At 38.7% G+C, this 23,424-nt stretch overlaps 1 protein-coding gene across 3 annotated transcripts in view; it reads left to right on the forward strand.

Moving 5' to 3' along the window:
- Nucleotides 1–23,424, forward strand: part of LOC145982797 (uncharacterized) — a 68,047-nt gene that overhangs the window by 41,924 nt on the left and 2,699 nt on the right. For all 3 annotated transcript variants that reach the window (XM_083116166.1, XM_083116164.1, XM_083116165.1), the window contains 4 exons: nucleotides 203–318; nucleotides 8,498–8,667; nucleotides 9,446–9,633; nucleotides 23,181–23,291. In XM_083116166.1, coding sequence (XP_082972292.1) covers nucleotides 224–318; nucleotides 8,498–8,667; nucleotides 9,446–9,633; nucleotides 23,181–23,291 — 564 coding nt within the window. In that variant the 5' untranslated portion in view covers nucleotides 203–223. The remainder of the gene's footprint in view (nucleotides 1–202; nucleotides 319–8,497; nucleotides 8,668–9,445; nucleotides 9,634–23,180; nucleotides 23,292–23,424) is intronic.

The following is a 23,424-nucleotide window of genomic DNA, read 5'->3' on the forward strand; positions in this document are numbered from 1 at the left end:
TATTTACTATTATGGTTTTAACAACAGGATATAATTGTAATTCTTATAAAAGGTTTACTGATATATTTAGTTACTTTCCTCGAAAGTTCTTACACTTATACATGTGACGTTTCCATAAACTAAAAGAGTGTGTCTGTTTTATCTGGTTGTTGTTTAGAATTTAATATTAGAGGCTTTACTTTTTTTTCTGTTTTTTAAATAGATTCGTGCAGTTAACGAGGCAATGTATAAATTCTATAGTCTTCCCGAAGAAGTTAAGAGGCAGTATGTACGAAATTCTTCCCAGAACCATGGCTATGTTTCACCAGGCTTAGAGAGGTAAGGAATAGATAGATCATCTATATAGGCATGGAAAAGTAAGATGTACAAAACATTCTTACAGATTTCGATAGATTAGAAACTGCACACGCTGCACACTGTTGGAGGATGTGTGGCAAAAACGTGCTCATATTATGCCCCTTAAAATATTGGTCGCAGCTGTACAGTCAGAGAAAGTAGTTTGTGGGCCACGAGACCTACGAGATCGTAACTTCTTAAAGCCTGTTGTCTATGGAACTCAAATAACAAAATTGTCGCTTAGGTTTGCCTGGCGGACCTGGATTCTCGGGAACGATTTAGTATTGACAGCAGCGTGAGTCATACCTCCAGGCCCAGCCATAACAAACAGCAGCTCGGTGCCGTGAGACCTCCAGGAAAAGTTTCAAGAATTGGATTCTTATCAACAGCTACTCGTAAGGAAATGTTCTCTTTACTGATATTAGAGTCATTGTCAAGAAAGTTCACTGAAGTGGTGGTTTACATCAAATCATCATCGCACAACACATGCTGTCAACCCAAACTCCTTGAAAAAGATTAGAGTTAGAAACTACTACTTGACAAATCATAAGACGAATCGATATTCATTAGTCCCAACTTAGAATTTTGTGTAAGGCATGGATCATCATATCCTCCATTTCATAACTTTATTAATCATCCTCATCGCCTTACTTGACGCAAGTGCTAGAAAAGCAATATAAGATAAGCAAAATTAATAAATAAATAAATTACATTTTCAGCGATTTTCTTCAATTGAGAAGCAAGGGCCCTCTCGTTCTGCTTCCTTGTCATTTTCCCTCCACTTTCCCTGCCGCCATTAACTGATGTTGATTAATTCAACATTAATTAAAACAACCAACCAACGAAACTATCCACAAAGTGCACCAAAGCGGCGCACATTGTGAATAGGTAAACTATGTGATATTTTGCTAATTTAGAATTTAGTAATAAAATGGGAATTTGAATCAAGTTAAGTGACTGCACATCTATTATGTAATCGCGATATCATCAAAATTGTACGAAGTGTGTCTACACCTACGTAAAGTGCCAGTCTCCGTGATGGAATATGTGGCGCAAAGTCAGGGCTTTAAGATCAAATTTGATTTCTTATTGTTTTTATTAGTAATTGCCTCAATTTTCTTCCTCTGTAGGTTAATTATTCATGAAGACGATTTATGATTACATTAAACACATGAATGAACATACACAATGAACCCATTATGGTCGGAACTCGAACTCGGAACCTTGTTCGGCGAGAAATGCAAATTCTCGATAAGGCATGAGTGTTTCATTGGAGATGTTCCTTACTTCCGTCAATTTATCACTTATTTTTTTTCTTTAATATACAAAAATAAATCACAACTACCTAAAAATAAATATTATATTGTATTTTTACATGCACATGTTTTTGGACGGTCAATGTGTGAACTCACACCTGTTTTATTTAGATCGTTCTTTTTGTTTAGTGTGTAGTTAAAGATAGGATTGTTTTGTGGAATGATTAGGGCTATAAGAATTCAGACCGTGGAGGACTGGTTAGCACAGTGCGCTACGATGTCTGATGTCCTGGATTCGAATCTCGTCGTGGGTATGGGTGTTCTTTGTGAGTGCCCCTTCCTCAATTTCAGCATATCACTAATCCTCATCGTCGCGACTAGCAAAAGTGACAGAAATTTGACGTTAAATATGAAAATAAAAAGGGGCTATAAGAAGCATTCTTATTTCCGGACATGTCATACATTTTAGAGTTGTGTCTGGCCTCCGGAAGGAATTTGAAAGAAATCACAAATGCCTTATATTTTGGGCATCACGTAACTTCAAACTAGATGGAGAATCAGAAAATCTGAGGGACGTCTGAGCTAACGTGGTTCCTTGTAGAAGTATGCTTACAACAAAAAGTGTGCACGGTTGCTACTGGATGTTTGAAAAAATCCAATCCAAGTTCAGAAATTACTTCCCGATTTTCTAGATCTCGAAAAGTCCGGATATATGTATCGATTCCATAAGTGTCAGTAATTGGTTCGAAGTAGCAAATTTTATTCCAGAAATTACAAAAACCATCCTTCTTGGAGAAATAAGGCACACAATTTTGTTTATTCACAGTGCATAGAAATCTTTAACATTTCAATAACCAAGAACTTCCCGACTTTGTTTACGAAATTGTGAACATTTTCCGTTCCGTCTTGCATACGCAAGTTGAAATCACATACGGCCGTGCTATTAATTAGCACTTGGGGAATTTTGAACTCAACGGTTCACTTGAACATTAATGTTTAAGCTGAAGATGTGTCATATTCTCGTGATATGCTAATATGTCAGAAACCTATAATATTTACTGCAAATGCATTCGTGTCCAACATTTGGAGACAATACGTCCTACGTTTCTCTGAAGCGTGATCTGATAGCCATATATAAGATGAAAACTGTTTTTACTCAATTTCTAATATTTTTTTCTAGCATTTCCTTCAACTTCTATCTCCTCGTTATTGCCTCCAATGCTTATCTGACTTTTTCTTCGTGCTCGAACTTTAGGTTCAGAAATATTTACATCACCCCCATCTCCCGCGTGTAAAACATCACTCTGAAGAGGCTGACCCTGTGGCCGATTGGATAGGACATCGCGCTGCGACGCCAAGGGTCCCGGGTTCGAATCCCGCTCGGGCTTGGTTGTTTGTGAATGTCCATTCATCAATTTCATCACTCATCTCCATCTTCGCAAATTAGTCAAGAGGCACAAAACGCGAAGTAAAATAAACTAATACAATCAATCAATCAATTAATCTCTCTGAAGAAAGAACCATAATATATACAATTTATTTGTTTACTACATATTTTACGAAAATATTAGAATGTTGGCTTTATAGCCTAACTCTGGATTGGAACAATACCATCAGCAAACGAAAAAAGAAATACCTGTTTTACACGCACACTGAAAGGAGCGCACACTGAAAGGAGCGCAGGCCTACTGTGAATCACTCTGCCAGTGAAGGTCACTGAACGTAGGGGTGGGTGCTTGCTTGCTAAGAGCAAGCGTTTATCTCTGATGAAGGAAACACGGAAATCCTCGTTACTTTTTTTTTCACCAGACTATGGTGAACATTTACAGGCACGTAAGGAGTAGTATCGTATTCCATTCGAATTAGATTTCGTAACGTTTAAAAGATATAACAATATGTAAATCTCTTGTGTCACTTACACTGAACTTACGTTAATGTTAGGGTTTCATTGATATGTGAAAGCGGAAATTTAGAGATCCTTCTTCCTTACGATTTCTAAACAACCGAAGAGTGTGGTGAACATGAAACTACTTATTGTTCGCAACAACGATATGTATTACAGTCATTAATATATACATCGCAGAAGACAAGACGTATTTATTAGATATGAATGGTCTCTAACCAAAAAACCTATCACATCACAGAAAGTAATTTTTAAGACAATTCTGCCACGTATCCAACGTAATCAATATTCAGATTGATTCCAAGCTTCTGTTTAGGTTATTTGGCGTCGCATTTTTAACTCTTGCAATAATCGCGACGATGAAGATGATGGGTATTGATACGAATGCAATGCTACATCTAAGCCTCAACAGATTTGGAACCTGGATCCTCTGGCTTTGTAGAGAGTTACGGTGATTTTTCTTTTTCTTTTGATTTTGTGTTTTAAGTCCACTTTATGCACAGTAAGGCTAATCGGGAAGGCAAAGAGAGACAGTTACGGTGACTACGGTAATGAAGAATTGAAAGTAGCAGAACGACTAAGCTATTCTTTAGTCAACATTGGGATTGTTAACGAATATTATGAATGTCAGTTCAAATTGGGAAAAAAAAACTTACAAAATTTTCAGAGTGCGTTACAAGGCGTTAATTTTTCTCTTTCTACACATTAATTTGCTACTAGATATTTGCATGCTAACATGTAGAAAGTGCTACATTTTAAGTGTGGGAATTAATAGTTATTTCGGATACGATGAATCGGAGAATGGAGTAGTGGGAAAAGAATCTCCTCACATGTTTGAATTATACCCGCCCACACACACACAGGATATCAGCCGTGGTTTTTATAACGAAATACAACATGTATGAATTGTGTCAAAAAAAAGATCGAGGAGCCCATTCACATCCCTACGGAAATTGGAAGAAAGTCCGCGTAGAGATCAGAAAGTTCTGTTCCGACAGAATCAGGACGTATAGTAAATTAAAAAGCAAAGTGCTACCTTGTGCTTTGCAGTTTTGCACCAAGCCATGAAGGCGTGTAGGGCGTGTGGAGTTAGGGCCCCACACTTTCTTGATCATGGCCGAAGGTGGGGATGATGTGATCAGCACCACGCCCCTGGCCGCCTTTACCCCACTGAGTTTCCTCCAGGTACCCACTTCATACGACGCTGGGCGGGCGCCGGAGTCGCTTGAACAGGTGAACAAGATTCCGATTCTCTCCCGTCGGGATCGAACCCAGATCTCTCGCAAGGTAATCAAACACCCCCGACAAACACAAAGATCCATGTCCTAACCGGGATTCGAACCCGGTACCCCTACCATTGTAGCGCGCTGTGCAAACCACTCCGCACGGACAGTGACTGAGCTACAACGGCACATATAGTTTTGTAATTAAGGCAAGAATTATTTTAGCGTTTCGTTCAACGATTTTAGGCTAATCATTTTCGGACATATAAAGTGTAGCTATTGTCGGTTCTGCGACTTGGCTTGAGAACAGGCGATTTTCTGACGAAAAGCATTCCACCTGACAAGTCACGTGACTTTCCTACATTTCCTGTGTCTGTTGGATATTTCATGAAAGACGAGTTGCTCTTGAGACAGACAGAATCACCCGATCAGCTAAAGGAGCAATGTGTGTTGCCTACCCTTGCGGCATTATTTACTTCCATTAAAGTTTTATGGGGAAGACCTTTTTTCCACCACTGTACAGGTCACGCGCTGAGTGATATGGTTTTCTTGAATGCACTTTATTCCTACGCGCAAGTTCCTGTACAGCTGTAATTTGAATAACCAATAGAATTTCTCTCAAGCTGCATGTATTTGTTTACGTTGACTTCAATCTTACAACAGACAGACCTTAGCATTGGCGGCAACCTCGTAAGGTCGTTGTACTGTACATGCAGTTTTATCAAAGTACATATTGTATTAGATACGTGAAGAAGTAAATACAATAATTCTGTTCTGATTTCACAAACTCTCTGTATTGATCCATGTTTTTAAAGGAGGTAAAACACCCTTAATATTACCAGGTCCCAGGTTCAAATCCTGGTTAAGACTAGGGATGGCCAGATCCGGATCCTAGCGGATCCGAAATCCGGATCCGGTTGGTTCCGGATCCTAAGGATCCAGTTCCTAAAATTTTTCGGATCCGGATCCGTCGATCCGGAATTTTCAGATCCGGATCCGGTACTTTCGGATCCGGATCCAGAACTTTCAGATCCGGAACCAGAATTTTCGGATCCGGATTCAGAATTTTCAGATCCGGATCCGGTACTTTCGGATCCGGATCCGGTACTTTGGGATCCGTATTCGGATCCGTTTTGCCATCCCGCATGCGCTTCTTTGGAAAGTAAGAATGTGCTTATAACATATTGTTACCTGCTAATATACATATACATATATATATATAGTGTGTGTGTGCGCGATTTGTAATTAATTAATACCCTTACAAGGGAGGTCTAAGTCTCCCCCTCCGATTTCCATGAAACTTGGCATGTGTATAGAGGCCCCCCCTCAAATGTCAAGATGAGGAGAAATTGAAGTGGGGATCTGACCCCGAAACCACGTAAATATGGCATAGGAAGAAACAGGGGACATAGGGCCTCTCTATACACTTGTCAAATTTCATGGGAATCGGAGGGGGACACAGGGGTCAGATGATCCCCACTTCAATTTATCTTCATCTTGACATTTGAGGCGGGTTTTGAACCCTAAAACAGTTTTTTAGCCGAAACAAAAAAAAAACGTATTTCTTCCTTTGGGCCCCTCTATACACCTGCGAAGTTTCATGAAAATCGGAGGAGGACACAGGGGTCAGATCCCCACTTCAATTTGTCCTCTTCTTGACATTTGAGTGGGTTTTGCCCTGTTAAACAGTTTTTTAGCTGAAACAAAAAAAAACACGTATTTCTTACTTTGGGCCCCACTATACACCTGCCAAGTTTCATGGAAATCGGAGGGGGACACTTAGATAACCTCCCTTGTTAGTCTTACACTTTGTAATTATATAACACTGCATATATTATAATGTTTTATTTTAATTTGTAAAACTGTAACTGTAGAACAATTGTATAACATTTCTATCTTGTTATATGTGTTAAAGGTTTCATCCTGGAATGGAATGTCTAACATTTATGTGTGTTTTCATTTCCAATACATTCGAATGAATACATATTCGTTTCAATGGCATTTACAAAATCACCTCTCACATTTTATGTTAAACAAGTAAGATTATTTTTGAGCACGAGTGTGTTAGCCGATGCGTAGCTAAGTATTTTAGGAACAACACTTGAAAAAAATCTTGTAGGACTAACTAATGAAAAATTTCTTGGTAATCGAAGAACATAATAACTTTTAAGATGTGGTAATATTATAATGGGATTGAGATACGAAACTCTCGGATCCGGATCCGGAATTTTTGGACCCGGATCCGGATCCGGATCCGTAACTTTTGGATCCGGATTCCGATCCGAACGGATCCGGATTTTTCGGATCCGGATCCATTTGGCCATCCCTAGTTAAGACATGAATGAATCATAGTATTTGTCATATCCTCCATATCATCAGTTCACCATTCATCGTCGGAATGAACCCGAAATAGAAAGATAAATACTCCTAGATAAAAATAGTCAATAATTTTCGTGGTGCCGAAAACAGAGAAACCTTTATTATTAAAACCAAGAGAAACCTCGCATGGGTAAAATGGGTATTTTTTTTTAATATTCTGATGAAGAGAATTAAAGCTATGTACCTAAATAACACTTTCGAAAAAGATGGTGCCCTTTGAAAGACGATTTACACATTTTTAGTACACACTTGGTTAAGGAGTGATAAAAGTAGTTGACAAATGTTACAGAAGGCACATGTGGTACAGTTATATTGAATTAAATAGTTCTATGCATGTTAAGTATGACACACTTCATTTTTAAATCACAATCAAAACTTATTCGTCAAAGAACTCGGATCAGGGTAGTAGCCAGTAAACCTTGCTGGTAAAATGTGTTGGAAAATAGTTAGAGGACAATAGTAGCCAACTAAAGTAACAACTTTCCACGAATCTGTCAGTATGTAGATATATCAATTGTGATAACTGTATTCATAAAATATTCCTTTTGTCAAAATGTTATGGAACACATTAAACTCGCATACCAGAAAGTTTACGCATTCGCGTAAAATCCAAAATTTAAGACATATCGCAACTTAGTATGAACGAAAAATGTTGATTGATTTCCTTTATTTTACTTCATTTTCTTGCCGCTTTTGGTTAATCTCGAAGAGGGGGGGTGAGTGATGATATGATGAAATTGATGAAGGGACACTCACAAAGAGCGCCCTTTGCCCAGGCCGAGAATCGAACCTGGGACCCCTGCTGTCGTAGCGCACTGTGGTAACCACTCCGCTACACAGATCGAATGAAATCTTTGTTAAACATGTCATTTAATTATACGAAATTTTTGGAAGTAATTAACGTTCTGCTATTTTATAGCCGTTGCTAAAGATAAGTTCCCTGCATAGACTTACAGGCCATACGATCAGTGTCGGCGAAAAGGTGGACGTAGATGGGCTGTTGCCCCACTTTTTGCTCCCGCACTATGGCCTCGTAATGATACCAAGATAAAGTAAACTCTTGCCTCCCCCTCCTTCCCCTCCAGTTTATCTTGCATACGGTACAACATTTAATCACATGTTCCCTGCTAGACATGAAAACAAGCAAGATCCAATCAACAACAATTAATAACATTTTCGAATTCATTATCTCAATATTTTTGTTCCTTGAAATTGCATTGTACAGCAGCGTAATTTGATAAGATTTCGGTAGAGGCCGGGGATCGTAAGCCCATGCTATAACTCTTGTCATGCTACGCTGTTTTCAACTGGTTGTTAAAATTATTCCAGTTATGCTGCAATTGTTGTGTATATCACATTTATATGATAGTGTTTCAATACGATATTATACCTTTCTTCAGCTTTACAGAGAACAAGATGTCGGAAGAAAGGGAGTGCTTTGATGTTCGAGGATTGCACAGGAGATTGCCAGAGAAAGAGATTCCAGAAATCAAATCAGTCCTTTCCCAGCTGGTTGAGGATTTACAAAAGCTCGCTATGTTCTTGTTGAAGTGTCTGGCTATAGGATTAGGTAACTAGATAGGTATTCCCCTACAATGAAAAAATGTTGTGACACCGACATATACAGTTGTCCCAGGTGATCCACAGCATATTTTGGTCAACGCTTTTACTTTGGTGGTGTTAAATCACGCAGATCGGTGTTTGTAATCAACACGGTTTTAACACCACTGAAGTTAGACATTTCATTCAACTCTGTCCGAAGACATACTCCATAATAATATGAGCGTCAAGTGAGTTACTGGACTGTCTCTTTTGGATGGCTAGCATTGTCACCGTTACCAAACTATAGTGGAAATCTACAGTGAGTAAATCTCTTTAAGTCATAAATCATTTCAAATTATGGAATATTGATATTTTCTTTTTAAAAAATGTCAATAATATCTAACTATTTTGATTTTATAATCTTGACCACTGGGTTGTGCAGCTGCGTCACTTGATTCAATGTTAGAAGTCACTCACCTAAGTGAATGGTCGTTACAGAACAATGTTATTATTCAATTTTGACCTGCATCGGCACAAACATAGTGCTTTATAAGTGTTAAAAATACATGGAAGTAAGTTACGTAGTTGTAGACTTTCTCTTGAAACGAGCCGATAATCTTTTTATCTGTCATTTGCAATGTTTATTGATGTATTGTTAATTGTAGACATCTCGTGGACATTTATTGATAATTTTAGACGTCCAGGTAGAGGTAATTCATTCACATTTCCATCTCCAGGTTTCTAAACAAATCCCTTCTTGATAACTATCTTAGAGTTTATTTCAATGGTTTTCTGCAATCTTTCAGATCTACATGACGATTACTTTGTGAAGTGTCACACTAAATTGTTTGAAGAAGGAAATGACACTACGCTAAGAATGCTATTCTACCCTCCTCTCCCTGAGTCGTTGCCTTCGAACCGCACTCGCTGTGGGGAACACACAGACTATGGAATCTTCACTCTGCTCATGCAAGATTCTGAAGGAGGTTTGGAGGTAAATAGAATATTTTCATCACAGAACCGAAGTTTGTAAGTTATAGAGCGCGAGTTTTCATATTTATTAAGATCTTTCTATCTTTCAACAAGTATCATACTAGCAATCAATTGAAATTTGCCGTCACTATAGCTCCTATAGTAAACAAGCCTTTCATTTAGTTCCCTATTCGAGAAGAATTTTTGAATATTTTAGTGTGAAAAATCCTTAAACTGTAAAGCCAAATAGGCTTTTTTTCTATAAGTGGATTTGTATTTGCAGCAAAAAAATAGTTATTCGAAATATGCTGAATGTGATCATGTCATCTGATTTCAAGAGTCACGCACAAGATATACTAAATGAGAGCAATGTACTTTATAATAAACGTTCTTTAAATTCAGTGTGCGAATTAATGGGGGGATGCCGGGGATTTCCTCCCCACAAAAGTTATACCCAAAAGTTATACCCGGCAAACGGAAATTATTTTTATGGCTGCCAGGGATGTACAGGGTGAGGAGCTATTCGTATCCATTAATGGTCCAGTCATCGAAGATTTCCCTGTATAAAAGTATGCAGTCTTGTGGATTAAAGAAGGACACAATTCTGCAACTAACCAACCTCAGCTAGCCACAACAGAAGACTGTTTTTCCACTTCAATTTTCTTGGCATAGTTCTGATATTTTACATGTACTAAAATGTTTGCAAGAAACGTATTGGTAGGATAGATTAAGTTGAACTTGGCAATAGAAATTTGGTCAAGTTTTCTGTGTTACTAGTTCGATAGCTCTTTTTGTGTGTGAGGTTTTATTTAGAATATGTAGTGTAAATATACTAAGTATTTCTATATTACGTGTAAATGTTATTTTATGCCCTAGGTTAGAACCAATGTTCTACGGTACTTAGAACGTTAAGGCGATGGGGGACAATTAAAAACTTGCCGAGGTTTACACTCGTTGGAAACACTGCGCAAGGGAACACTGCACAAGAGACGGGTCGTTCGAAGAGCACGCCAAGTCCACAGCTGCCTCCCTCGTCCACTTAGCGGCAATATAATTTATGACTGTTGATGGGAGCGAGGAACACCCAAACCCTCGGTCAACTTTCTTGCAATATGAGAGTTGCTGTGGCGTCTGGAAAGAAGCCACCAGATGGGAGAGAACTTCTCCCCCTGAGATATCTGGAACAAGTTCATGAAATTTAAATTTTGAATTTGTATTGACATTTCTAGACTTTCGTTTTCGGGATCTAGAAAGTGCAGAAATCATTTACGGAAGTCGGAAACTGACATTGACAATACACGCGACGGTATTTTCAATTACTTTTTTTTTCTGCAGAATCTTTCGGCGCGTAAAATCATGCATCAGGGATACCATGAAGGAGAGCAGAGAAAGTGATCTCTATATGTTTTTATTTTCTCGATTATTTTATAATGATAGTGGACTCAAATATGAACTTGTCAACAATGCCAAAGTATTATGAATTCAATTAGAATTTTATGATCTGTAAAATAATTAGGGCTGAGCCGATACCACTTTGAACCGATACCACTTTGAACCGATACCGATGCTGATACCCTCACCGATACCGATACTCTCACCGATACCGATACTTGAAAATTGCAATAATTAAAATTTGTTCAAAATATTGATCAATATTGGTGTGTAAATATTCTTCTCCAATTATATGTATCGATTTACCAAGAAATTTGCTTTATAATATTCAAGAATTGCATCAGAATATTAAAATATATATTATGTCATAAAGAAATATAGTTTGTCTTGCAAAATTGGTGCAAAAATTGGTGAAAAGAAAGTTTGACTTTTGCATAATTTCCAGGATAATTAGACTCTACGAAAGGGTTGCGCGGCATTTTTGCGGAGCTCGTGAAGGACCAAAATGCCGGGAAAGTGTCGGCTGATATCGGTGGAAGAATTCCAACCGATACTTTCTGATACCGATATCACTGGTATCGGCCGATACCGATACATCGGCATCGCTATCAGCTCAGCCCTAATAATAATAATAATATTAATATAGGTAATATATATTTTCCTAATGACTAAAGATGAAGACATGCCTCACCTTCCTGCAGACAAAAATTCTTCGGGCGCCCTAGGTCGTCAGAGGAATGAAATGAATTAACTTTACTCCCATTTTTATGTGATAAATTAAATAATAATGTATTTATGTTTTTGGGTATTTTTCAGACACCATAGCCTACATTACAGTTTACCAAAGTCTCCAACGGGGGTCATTATCGAACAGTAGGTCTCTGTCTCGTCTCGATTTTACAAAGTTTGTCTTGTTCTCGGCCCTGTCATTACAATTTAGAATATTGAGATGTAACAAACTTGTACCAATCCCTTCGAGTTCTGAGGTCTAGCGCGACTTTGGTTTAGGTTAATTTCTCGAAGGCCACACATTCTGATTGACCAGCTATCCAACGAGACGAGAGTGTCGAACAGTAGGTCTCGGTGTTTTCAGTCTTTAGAGAAGCACGTCTCAACGTTGGTCTCGTCTTTTGGAAGTCAAGGCAAAGTTCCCCGTGCATGTAGGATCGTGCAGAGGAGGCACATTTAGTGGATGTGGGGTATAGGGCCCCACATATTCTCGATCTCGACCGCTTTGGAGGTGATGTTATCAGCACCACTCTCCGACCGCCTTCACCTCCCACGGTTTCCTCCAGGTAACCACTGATTTGAGGCTGGGTGAAAACCGGAGCCGTTTTAAGTGGGGACAAGGCCGGAAAAATTCCAACCTTAATCGAATCCGGGTATCTCGCGTGGCAGTCAGATACCATACCGACTAGTCGCAAAAACCTACCCTTCAGTCAACCGGTAAACTATCGTTTTCTACCGAATTATAAGTTTCCTGGCTTTCTCCCACATTGCTGATTTGAAAATCGCAATCTAAAAATGTGACCCATAAAGAGCATCCGAAAAGTAAAAAAAAACGCCAAATGAGAAAAGATTACACACACACAGAGAGAGAGAGATATAGAGAAATGTGTGTGCGAGCGTACAACCATTATATACACACATACAGGGTGGGCCAAAAGTCGCAATACATAGGAAAAAAAATGCTTTTAAGTTTCCATATTTATTTATTCTTTAACGTGTTCATTTCTAATGGTTGTTCATCAAGAGTGGGAGAAACGTATTGCAAACCAGTGATAATGACGTAGAGCATATTATATAAACACGTTGTTTCTTAACACAACATATTTATTTATTTATGATTACTTTTTCCCTCTGTTTTTGTTATTATTATCCCATTTAACCACAAAATATAATGCTATTATTAATAGGAGTAATAACTATACTCCTTACAATAATTCAATGTGTTTGTATATATATATTATACCAGTGGCGGCTATTATATTAGGGAGGCGTTGAGGGCAGTTGCCCCCTACTTTTTGTCCCCGCACTGGCCTCTTATTTATCAAGAGAAAGTAAGCTGTCCTTCCCTCCTAGTTTTGGCACCCAATCGCCTCTTCTGTATATAACCATATAACCAGAACATTTTGAACGGCACATATATTCTTGTTCTAGAAATCGAGATTTGTGCATATTGCATGATCTAGGGCTCACGTACATTATACCATGAAGGTCTCCGCAATAATATTTCCTTCGGAAAATAGATCAAAATATTATATTATTTACTATTATTATTATTAACTACTATTTGTCACAACACAATTTACTGCAAACTAAAACCATGTGTCAGGTTAAAAAAATAAAGATGTAAGTAATTACGTTCAATGTCACAGATAATCACGCAAACCACACACACACACACAAATATTCATACATAATTTGTCTGTGTAACATATTCAACACGTAATTACTAGAAAGTATAATAATATCATGGCTGAGATTGAACATTAGGAAAATGAAAAAACAACATAAGTGATGCTAAAAATCTATTGAAATGGACAGATATACAATACGTCATTGTTATGAAAAATTTACAATAACTTTGAAACTGAGTTATTATTCTCTTTCGAAGCAAAAAAAACTGTTCTAATCAACATGTACAACTATTTTAAGTGACCGAAACAAATACAGATACTTTTTTTCTCTTACGAACATTGAAATTTTTGGCAACACAATATGGCAATTTTACGCAGAATACATAAACTAACAGTACTAACAAAACTTCTCTGTAGCAATTTACTTGAAACCCACACATGTTTATTCAAGATATTTCAAAGACCTTCACCTTCATTGACAATTTTCATGGAAATTGAAATTTGCACATCCTTTACATAAAATCAGGCGATTACTATATCGACTGTGAAACTTTGTCAGAATGTTCTGCGAAAATATGCAAGAAGATATGCTTAGTACGTATATTTAGGACTAACCATTAGATTTTTGATTTGAATTCACCAGGTTATGAGTCAGAAATATGAAGAAACATTCTATCATATATCATAACTACATATTCTATTATGAAGAGCGTGAAACGTCACGTGGAGTGAGGATACAAAAGTAAATATTGTGAACATACGATACTTTGGGTCAAATAGGCTAAAGGCTAAATATCCTGCTTATATTGAAGCGAAAATACAACAAGCGGCATAGTAGGCCAACTGCTTCCTATTTTGATCAATCGGCTTGTTTTACAGCGAATTAAAAAGAGATAACCAAGAAAGCAGAGGACACGCTTTGCCTCAATAGCAACACAATGGATATTCAACTTGACGTCATCACGCAGTGCACTTTGGGAAGAAACACTAGGTAAAAGTTCTGATTTGTATGTGCCAAAAGCTCACCGATAGAGTAGCTGTAACCCATAGAGATGTGTCCATTTGTTTGTTCATAAATAGATTTACTGTCCATTGTAAAACACATGAAGTTGAAGGAGAAATTTGGAAAACAAAACTGTGGGTACCAACATGAGTACAGTTTATTTCTTTAAAAGCACTATGTAAAATACCAGAAAAATTGTGAAAAAAAAATGTGCACATATATCTTTGTGGGTCACGGTATCAACCGGGGTGTGAAATCGTTTCCTGGTACCAAGTTTTTTATTTTTATTTGCTTTATTTTACTTCGTTTTTTGTATTTTGGCTAATTTGCGAAGATGGAGATGAGTGATGACATGATGAAATTGATGAATGGACACTCATAAAGATCCATGCCCAGGCCTGGATTCGAAACCGGGACCCCTAGCGTCGTAGGGCGATGTGCTAACCACTCCGCCACGGGGGCCGGCACCTGGTACTAAGTAAAATAATCATAGCATTTCATTAAACTCTGATAATTTCCAAGGTATTTCCACGATTAAAAATGAATTTTAAGAAACAGTTGTATGCTTGAAAGTAGAACACTTAATGTAAAATTATGAAATGTTGCAAATTCATTGTGAAATTGACATTTCTACTTATCGTCCTAAATATAAGGGCCTTTCAAAATTATCCGGAAAGCGGCTCGGCATCGGCGCTTGTCTTTCCCGGTGAATGGGTCCGCGACAGTCGCTTATATTAAACCTCGTAAAAATGTTTAGAGTAACAGGGTCAGTTCTGAATAAAAGAGGAAAGAAAAATGGGAAAATAAAGTATACAAAGACAATCCGCACACCATCCGTGAGTTAAAAGAGAGTATTGTACGAAAAATCGGGAGAATTACAGTAGACGAACTTGCACGTGTAAATGTCAATTTCCTTCGGAGATGCCAGGAATATGTTGCAGCAGAGGGACATCATTTTTAACACCTTCTGTAGTCAAGGTTAGTACACAATATAAAAACTGTAATTTTAATAGCCGATTCTAGCGACTGTCGCTGACCCGTTCACCGGGAAAGACAAGCGCTGATGCCGGGCAGCTTGGCGCCGAGTCTCGTAGCGAATGTCAGGGAATGCTCTGTAGTAGTATGCTTGAAAGTAGGAAATGTAAAGGTTTTTTTATAATTATTTTTTTTTTATTTTTTTTATTTTAACATACGTTCAGTGTGAAATTCACATTCAGTAAAAGCAAAATAAACATTCAATACACAAAAACCTGTCTATTTATCGTCCGAAATCACAGAGCATCCCAAAATTATCCGAACAATTTGTTCAGGGAGATTTAAAAAAGCCCTGTGAACAAAATAACACCGTTTTATTCAGTAGCGTACGCAAGGGGGGGTTACCGGGTTCAAACCTCCCCCTTGAGCTTTTGAAATATTATGGAAAATGCTGTAGAAAAAAAATGAAAATGGCTAATTTATCACAGTCAAAGATCTGCGACAGTATTAATAATAATAATTTGAATTATTATTCCCATGCAGCATGAAGAAAAACACAACATTCCAAACACAATCTAAGCGGCCGCCAAGTTCAATTTTGCAATTTGTTTTGCAAAAAGTCGCGCAGTGACTCTCGCGAGAATTGTGAAAATTCCTTGCTTCGTCGCAGTGTGCCGACCTTATTTCAAACGTTCTTCCCGGTACTGATTTCACATCCCCTTGTGCACTCTCAAGTGATGCTGAGTCTACATCCACATCATTAAATAATGTTGAAGAAGTGCTTTGTGAATCACCTAGAAGTGATAAATGTGTTGGAATGTCTATAAACTTACTTTTCAACGAAAACATAGACTGAGTGGAATTCAGCAACATGTATTCTCGCGCTTCATCATCATCCTGGGCGAGTTCCATAGGTAAAGGTAATGTAGATTCCCCCGTGCATATAGCACCGTGCCATGAAGGCACACGTAGTGGTGTGGTGGGCCCCAAAGATTCTCGATCTCGAAATATTTTGCAGGTGATGTGATCAGCACCATGCTCCGGCAGCCTTCATCCCCCAGGGTTGCTCTCAGACCCATTGCTATGAGGCTGGGTGCGGAGACAAGGTTGGATAAATTCCAACCAATTCCGGGAATCGAACCCGGATATCCCATGAAGTTGTCAAACTTGACCAGCGCGGCTCCTTGAATGAATTTCATATTTCGATCGATTATTTCAATAAATTTAATATAGTTGCTTGTTTTTATGGATTTTTTTCACACTTAAAATGTCTCACTTATCATATACAAATAACCGTTGACTAGACAATTATATCGTAACAAAGAAACAAAAGAAATGTAATTTTGTTCTATTTCTTTCATAAATAGCAGCTGCATTAGTAGTAATTATTAGTAGTAATTAAACTAATTGATTATAATAATTATTAATTAATTTATTTTTATTAATTAATTAAAGTGTAATAAAACAATGGTAATGTGAATTTGTAGAAAGTTTTCGAAATAACACCCCCCTTGATGAAATCCTGCGTACGCTACTGGTTTTATTTCCTACCCCAGCACTAATAAATCATCGTTCTTGAAACAGAGATGTCCCAAAGTTTAATATATATTGTGCGGAAACGAAAAATTGCAATGAGGAGAAGTACAAGTTGCAGTAAAACAATAGGTAAACAATGGTAAACCAAATAAATATAGATATAATGTAAATATGTACTGTATTTGTTCGGTTACATATATATTGAGACAAATCCATGAAGAATTACATAATTATTATAGTAACTCCATGCCTCTCCCGTATTCTGCCCGTAATTTTCCAGGCTTGTTCAAGTACGTTACTGCATATTACAAGAAACTGTATAATATGTTTCCTGCCTTTCTACCTGAAATCTATTCCCTGCTGTCTGCTTTTGTTTTTCTACCGTCCCTACTTTTCATAGCTTCCAGGGCCTTCTTGCCTAGCATGCCTTGGTCGCGAATCCCACCCTGCAAGCTTGTTTACTCTGGTGGACCCGTCAGAAATATTTTTCCTCTAAAACGAACATGTGTTTCTCATTCGGTGACCAGTAGACAGACCTCTTCTCGCCCCTCCCCCTCTGCCCTCCGCGACGAGCCTCGAGGGGTGAAGCGTGTGCGGGGTAGCTGTATTTGTATTTGTATTTGTATTTATTTACATTTTCCTTGTGCGAGCTGTACGCTGTACGCACTACATTAATTTTACATTACACACACTTTCTCTTCCCTCAAAGTCGTGTATTAATATTGTACCTTCTTTACGTTAGTATACAAATAACTCTTAGCAGTTGATCAGATACAAAAGAAAAAAATTAAACATGATTAGTATATTTTAACAATCGAAATATTGCACATGCAAATAAAGTTGTGTGTCCGGTTCATTCGGCCTCCTGTCTGGAGACTTACTTGAATTTGAATTACTTTGTTGAATAATGTGGAAAACAAAACAGAACAGAACAAAACAAAACACATATACATTGCACACTGCTAGACCCACAGTACACGTATTACACACTCGGTTCACTTTGTGCGGTTTCTTCGTTCTTATCGCTGACCGCTAACGCCTTTCCTCGTCGCTCCCTCACTTCCCACAAATATCTCCCCACTCGTTGCACTAACTCACTTATGATTCCTCTTCTGTCTTCTACCACTTCCATTATTTCCCTCTCTGTTACGTTCTCAACCCACTTATCTCGTAAATCACGCGTAGAGGGGCAGGCAGAGAGCAGATGCTCGCCCGTCTCTCCCTCCCCGCACAAAGAGCATATAGTTTCCCCTGCTTCATTCTTAATTTTTACTTGTTTCCAACCCCCCAGTCTGAACCATGCTATCCCTCCCCTTTCTTTTTTGCCTACCAAGTTTATGTATCTTGCTTTCCCCCAATCCCTTGATTTCAAATGATCTCTTAGTGAAGTCTTCGTCTGACAGTCGGCTAGTGTTTCTTGCCTGTCTATGTCCATAAGTCTCCCTCTAATTTGATTTTCAACTGATGTATCTACCCTCCCTCCTGCTTCCCAAACCCACCCCATCCCAATAGAGTTCAACATGTTTTTTATATCCCTCGCCCAGTTCCGTGTATTTTCTTCTCTTACTTGCATTATCAGACATTTACCCTTAAGTGTCGTGTTACCCTCCCTTGCTAGCTGAAGCCAATACTTTAAAGTTCTCATCCTAGCTTGTACTGTCTCTTTGCTTAGACCTAATTCTTTAAGTACCCCACAATTGGCAGTACTTCTACTTACACACAACACTTTTTTGTAGTATTCTGTTTGAATGCTTGCGACTGTGCTCCCTCCTCTTGCCCCCCACAGCTCAACCCCATAGTTCAAAGTTCCTGTTATTATTGACTTGTACAAACCCTGAATCACTGAGAACGGCATTTGCGGTACTTTACTTATGGTACGTATTACTTGGTCTATTGCGAGCTTTGCTTTGCTTTTTCGTGTCTGTATATGTTGCGTCCAACTTCCAGTCATAGATAATGTTACTCCTAAGTACGTAAAACGCTTGACAGGCTCAATTACTTCCCCCCCGTAATTCCATTTTTCTTGTTTGCTGAAAGTATACCCATTTTTGAAAGCCATGATTTTAGTTTTTTTAATGTTAACTGTCATTTTGTATTTTTGGCACCCCTCGTATATGCTATTTAGTCCCCTTTGTAGCCCCTCTATTGTCTCCGACATGATGGCTATATCGTCCGCATACAAGAGTACAGGTATCTCTTGCTCCCCTATAGATGGGGTTGCGCCCTGCTCCCATGATACTTCGTTCGCCACCCAATCAATGAAGAGAGAGAATAAAATTGGCGACAGGATACATCCTTGTTTTAACCCGGAATGCGAGGGTTGTAATGATGATACTCTGTGGCCATCGCATCTCACACAAAATTGTACGTTTTCATAAATAGCTTGTAGCGCCCTTATCATGCGCGCCGACATTCCTTTTTCTTGCAGTTTCCCCCACAAAATACCCCTGTGAACTTTGTCAAACGCCTTCTCGTAATCAATGAAGCACGCGTACAACTTTTTTCGTTTCTCTTTAATTCGCTCAAGTACTAATGTGTGCAATATGAATATATTATCTAGGGTACTATGCCCTTTCCTGAATCCTGCTTGTAAAGGGGAATTTTATCAAATATTTCTGACCACTTTTGTATTCTACGGTTTAAAATATGCGTATATATTTTGCTCCATATTGGAAGCAAAGAGATACCCCTAAAATTGCCCGCTTCGCTCCTATCCCCCTTGCCTTTATATATAGGGCAAATTATTGATGTGGCCCAGTCCTTCGGGAATTGTTCCAAATATGTGTTTATTTAGTACGTTCTACACAAAATTTTTCTGAATTTGAAATATGTGTATATTTTTTAACTTAACACTGCGTTGTAAGAGTTAGATAGGCTTACATTCTGACTTGGGCGCTGCGAAAAAATCTTGAAACACTAAGGGCGCCATCAAACAAAAAAGTTTGGGAACCCCTGCTCTAGAATATGGACCCTAGAACAGAATATGGAGGATAGAACGAGACAGAAGTCTGGTTTCGTCGTGGTACAATCCCTGAACGTTGCCCCCCTCCCCCTTCCCTTCTATTTATCCACTGTGGTAATATTCAAACCCAGTTTCCTGTGCGTATGTCTTGGGTAGCTGTAGCAGATAGGCAGAAATTTAACATTACGCATATGGGAGAATTACTTTACTGGTTCTCTTGGGAATATCAAACTTCCGATGGCGGAAAAAAACATATGATGGGGTAGAGGATCCATTGAAGATTATATTTTCAGAAGGAAAATACAAAACTCCCATTGGTTTAGCCGTAACTTGAATTTAAAGTTGCTCCTCCATAAGGAATACATGGGATTCTGTAAATACTAATTCATCATATTTTTCAAAGACCGTATAAGGCGTAATAATCAACTTAAGAAACCGCTTCCACTTGCCAAATGGGGAGAAATTCATACTCTTCATTTCTGGCGGAGATCTTTTTAGTAGCATTGCTCATTCCGACGATATTGGAATAAATGCATGCCTGGTGCGTTATTGTCCCTCTTTGCCTTAAGGCAATAGTTTAGTTTACTAACTCTTAACGTATAAATTGGCATACCTAAAAACCTTAGCTCCCGAAATTAAATCACAAACACTGAGTTGGCATTCCTCCCTCCCCTCCAAAAGCAAAAAGCTTAATTCGCATAGTGTTTAAATTGTACTGGTAGCCTACAAATTACAAGCCTGGGAATCAGTGGCGTAACTAATGATTTCGGGTCTACCCGCAGAGAACCGGCGCCTCACTCTGCAACTTAAATTTTGTTCTGTTCCCCCTTCGTCTAACCAATTCCTGATTATTTTCGAAGTATAGCTGTGATATATATAAACATATATAATATGCAATATAAACGTGGAAGAATACTGATAACTCACCATATTTTTGCCAAACTCCGTCTCGGTTATCTCACAAATTCACCTATTTTGCAGTTTATTGGTGCATCGTTTCTTATTTGACATGAATTTTTCCACCACATTGTTTACGTCAAGAGTGCAGAAAGCTTCTTGTTCGATGCTAGACACAACCAAAGCACTTAATCTTGATTTAGAAAGCGAACTTTCGCTGACGTTATAGCTAGCGTTATTCTGTACTATTCCATTGCAGAGCACGAATTACTTACACTGCTAGCTACGCTTTATTATCAACAAACAAAGTTTGCCTAAGATGATATTTTGCTATATCTTGTCACTTATTATCTCTAGAAAAACGCCTGTGTATTATTTGATATGTTTATAAATTTGTCTCCCCATCTCACAATTTTGTAAATTATGTTTACACTGAGAATCATCCATGTTCTCACTTCTCTTCGCACTTCCACTTCTCTTATTTCTCTATCTAAACGCTCACTCTTCTTCCCTCACTCCAATGACACTCATCAATGTTGTCAGGGTTAGCTTAGTTTCGTATCACGCCGCAGACGTGAATCGAACCTAGGACCCGGGCATCATAAATAAATAAGCTAATCACGTTATAAAAGGGTCCCGCTGAAGCATTGAAAAAAGAGCTTCTTAAAAGCTCATCGCGACAGAGTCCTTCAGCGGAGTTGGAGAAACTCCGCTGACATTGCATTAGGATATGAAATCAGGAATCAGCGTTCTCCCTCAGAATTGCCGTTGCCCAAGGACGCGATCGAAGCAACCGTCGTAACGGCCGATAGTTCGAATTTCATTTAAATAGGTCGCGTGAGAAAATATCTTTCTTAGTTGTCTTCCGTTTTCCGTCAGATGAAGTAGTTACAAAAGAACTCCGTTTCTAGATCTTTTCAGTTTACGTTGAATCCGGTTATCGCGAGAGAGGCATCCACAGGCATCGTAAGTTTAGAAAAAGGAGCGAACGAACGATCGGGAAGTTAAAGTTATCGTTTAGAATATCGGTCTACGAAAGTACAGAGTTTGGAGCCCGGAGTTGCTCCCTCGTCCGTTTTCTTACAGAGTAAGGCTGCGTCACAACGAGGACCAGCGGAGAAGAGATCGCCGTAGAACTTCAGGTAACGAACATTCCTTATGTCTTTCCTCCCCCTGCCTGTTCAGTCAAAGGTAGTGTTTTTTAAATATATGTCCGTGTATTCTTATTTACGGGGCTAGTCCGCTTGCAGTTTGAGTGTCGACGTTGCTCTTCAGAGTTACGACGTTGCTCTTCAGAGCTACCCCCTTTTTCTTACAACGTCCCTCTCGCTTAGGAAGCGAGCGGCTAAAGGTTGTCCTAGCCTATCAACGATCCCCCTTTTAGACTTTATACGGTTTAAGTAGTTGGTAATGTGGACAGGTAGATCTACTTTAATGGGGTGAATGAGAGTTCAAAACGGAAGGCATATTGAAATGAAATTCGTGTGGACAAAATAATGTCTGAAAGGATTATTTGACGGTGTCTGAGTTTCTACCTTGTGGCCTAGACTAAACCGCGTTTGGAATAAGCTGTCGCTGTTCCCGCGTTCGCTGAACATTGACCTTTCTAGCAGAAACCACGCAGCGTTGTCGCTATCTACCGTCAGCCTCAATCTGTTGGGAGAAACCCGGTCGAAAATAAGCTACACGGGAATGTACAAATGTTCGTACAACGTACTAATCACTACCACAATAATTGTGTGAAATGTACTTCTTGAATGACAAAAAGAAAAAAAAACAAGGAAAAAAGTGAGAAACAAACTAGGAAGTGGCAACACCACGTGGGTAAGCGCTGCTTCTCTGTTTCCCATTTGCTCCTCGCTGTCTAGCTGACGATGTTTTCCACATTTATGATTGGCTCAGAAACTGTCGAGTTTCCACAAGCGCGGAAAAAGAAAACAAGGGGTGGAGCCTCGACCAGCGCTAGATAATTGTCCAAACAATTACAGGTCGTATTGACTGCTTTCCACAAACACATCTGGTGTTATGGAACTTCCTGCATATGACCACGCAACAAGATACCCTACTCTGAAGATGGAGACTGAATGAGTCTCTGAAACGTTGATATATAGCCGTGTCGGTGGCTGTGTGCGCTGAATAGTAGACTTAAAATTGCACTAACGAAGGTTCCTGGTTTAAGCCCTGGCCTCGACTCACTTTGTGAGTATCTTTATCCAAACATCGTCGGGAATAGCCTAAGGAGGAAAAATAGCGACGTAAAATAACAGAATGTAAATAAAAGTAGTAGTGGTTATTTTTGTTATGCACTGAATGGAATTTCTACACGTTATTCTTAGCCAGCTTGGGAATTAAGAAAGAAAAGATGAACAAGTCAGGTAGGTTTCTTCAGTTCGTTATTCGTAAATAGATTACGCTGAAAGAACCAAAATTTCTTCTCTTCACAGATAAAGTCTCCAAATGACCGCTGGACCCGAGTAGGTCATCTACCGAGTGCAATCCTTATCAACACCGGAGACTTACTTGCTGCATGGACTAGAGGAAGGTATTCTGCCGTGGTACGTGTAAAATCTTTGCTTGATATAACGTTTAGAATCTAGCCACAAGGGAGACAATATTCTGATAGTTGTTTAAGTATCACAAAGTTCATAACAACCAGCAAACTATACAAGATAAGACATTCTTTACTTG

Source organism: Lepisma saccharinum, unplaced genomic scaffold (assembly GCF_977018435.1).
Source record: "Lepisma saccharinum unplaced genomic scaffold, izLepSacc3.1 HAP1_SCAFFOLD_424, whole genome shotgun sequence".
NCBI lineage: Eukaryota > Metazoa > Arthropoda > Insecta > Zygentoma > Lepismatidae > Lepisma > Lepisma saccharinum.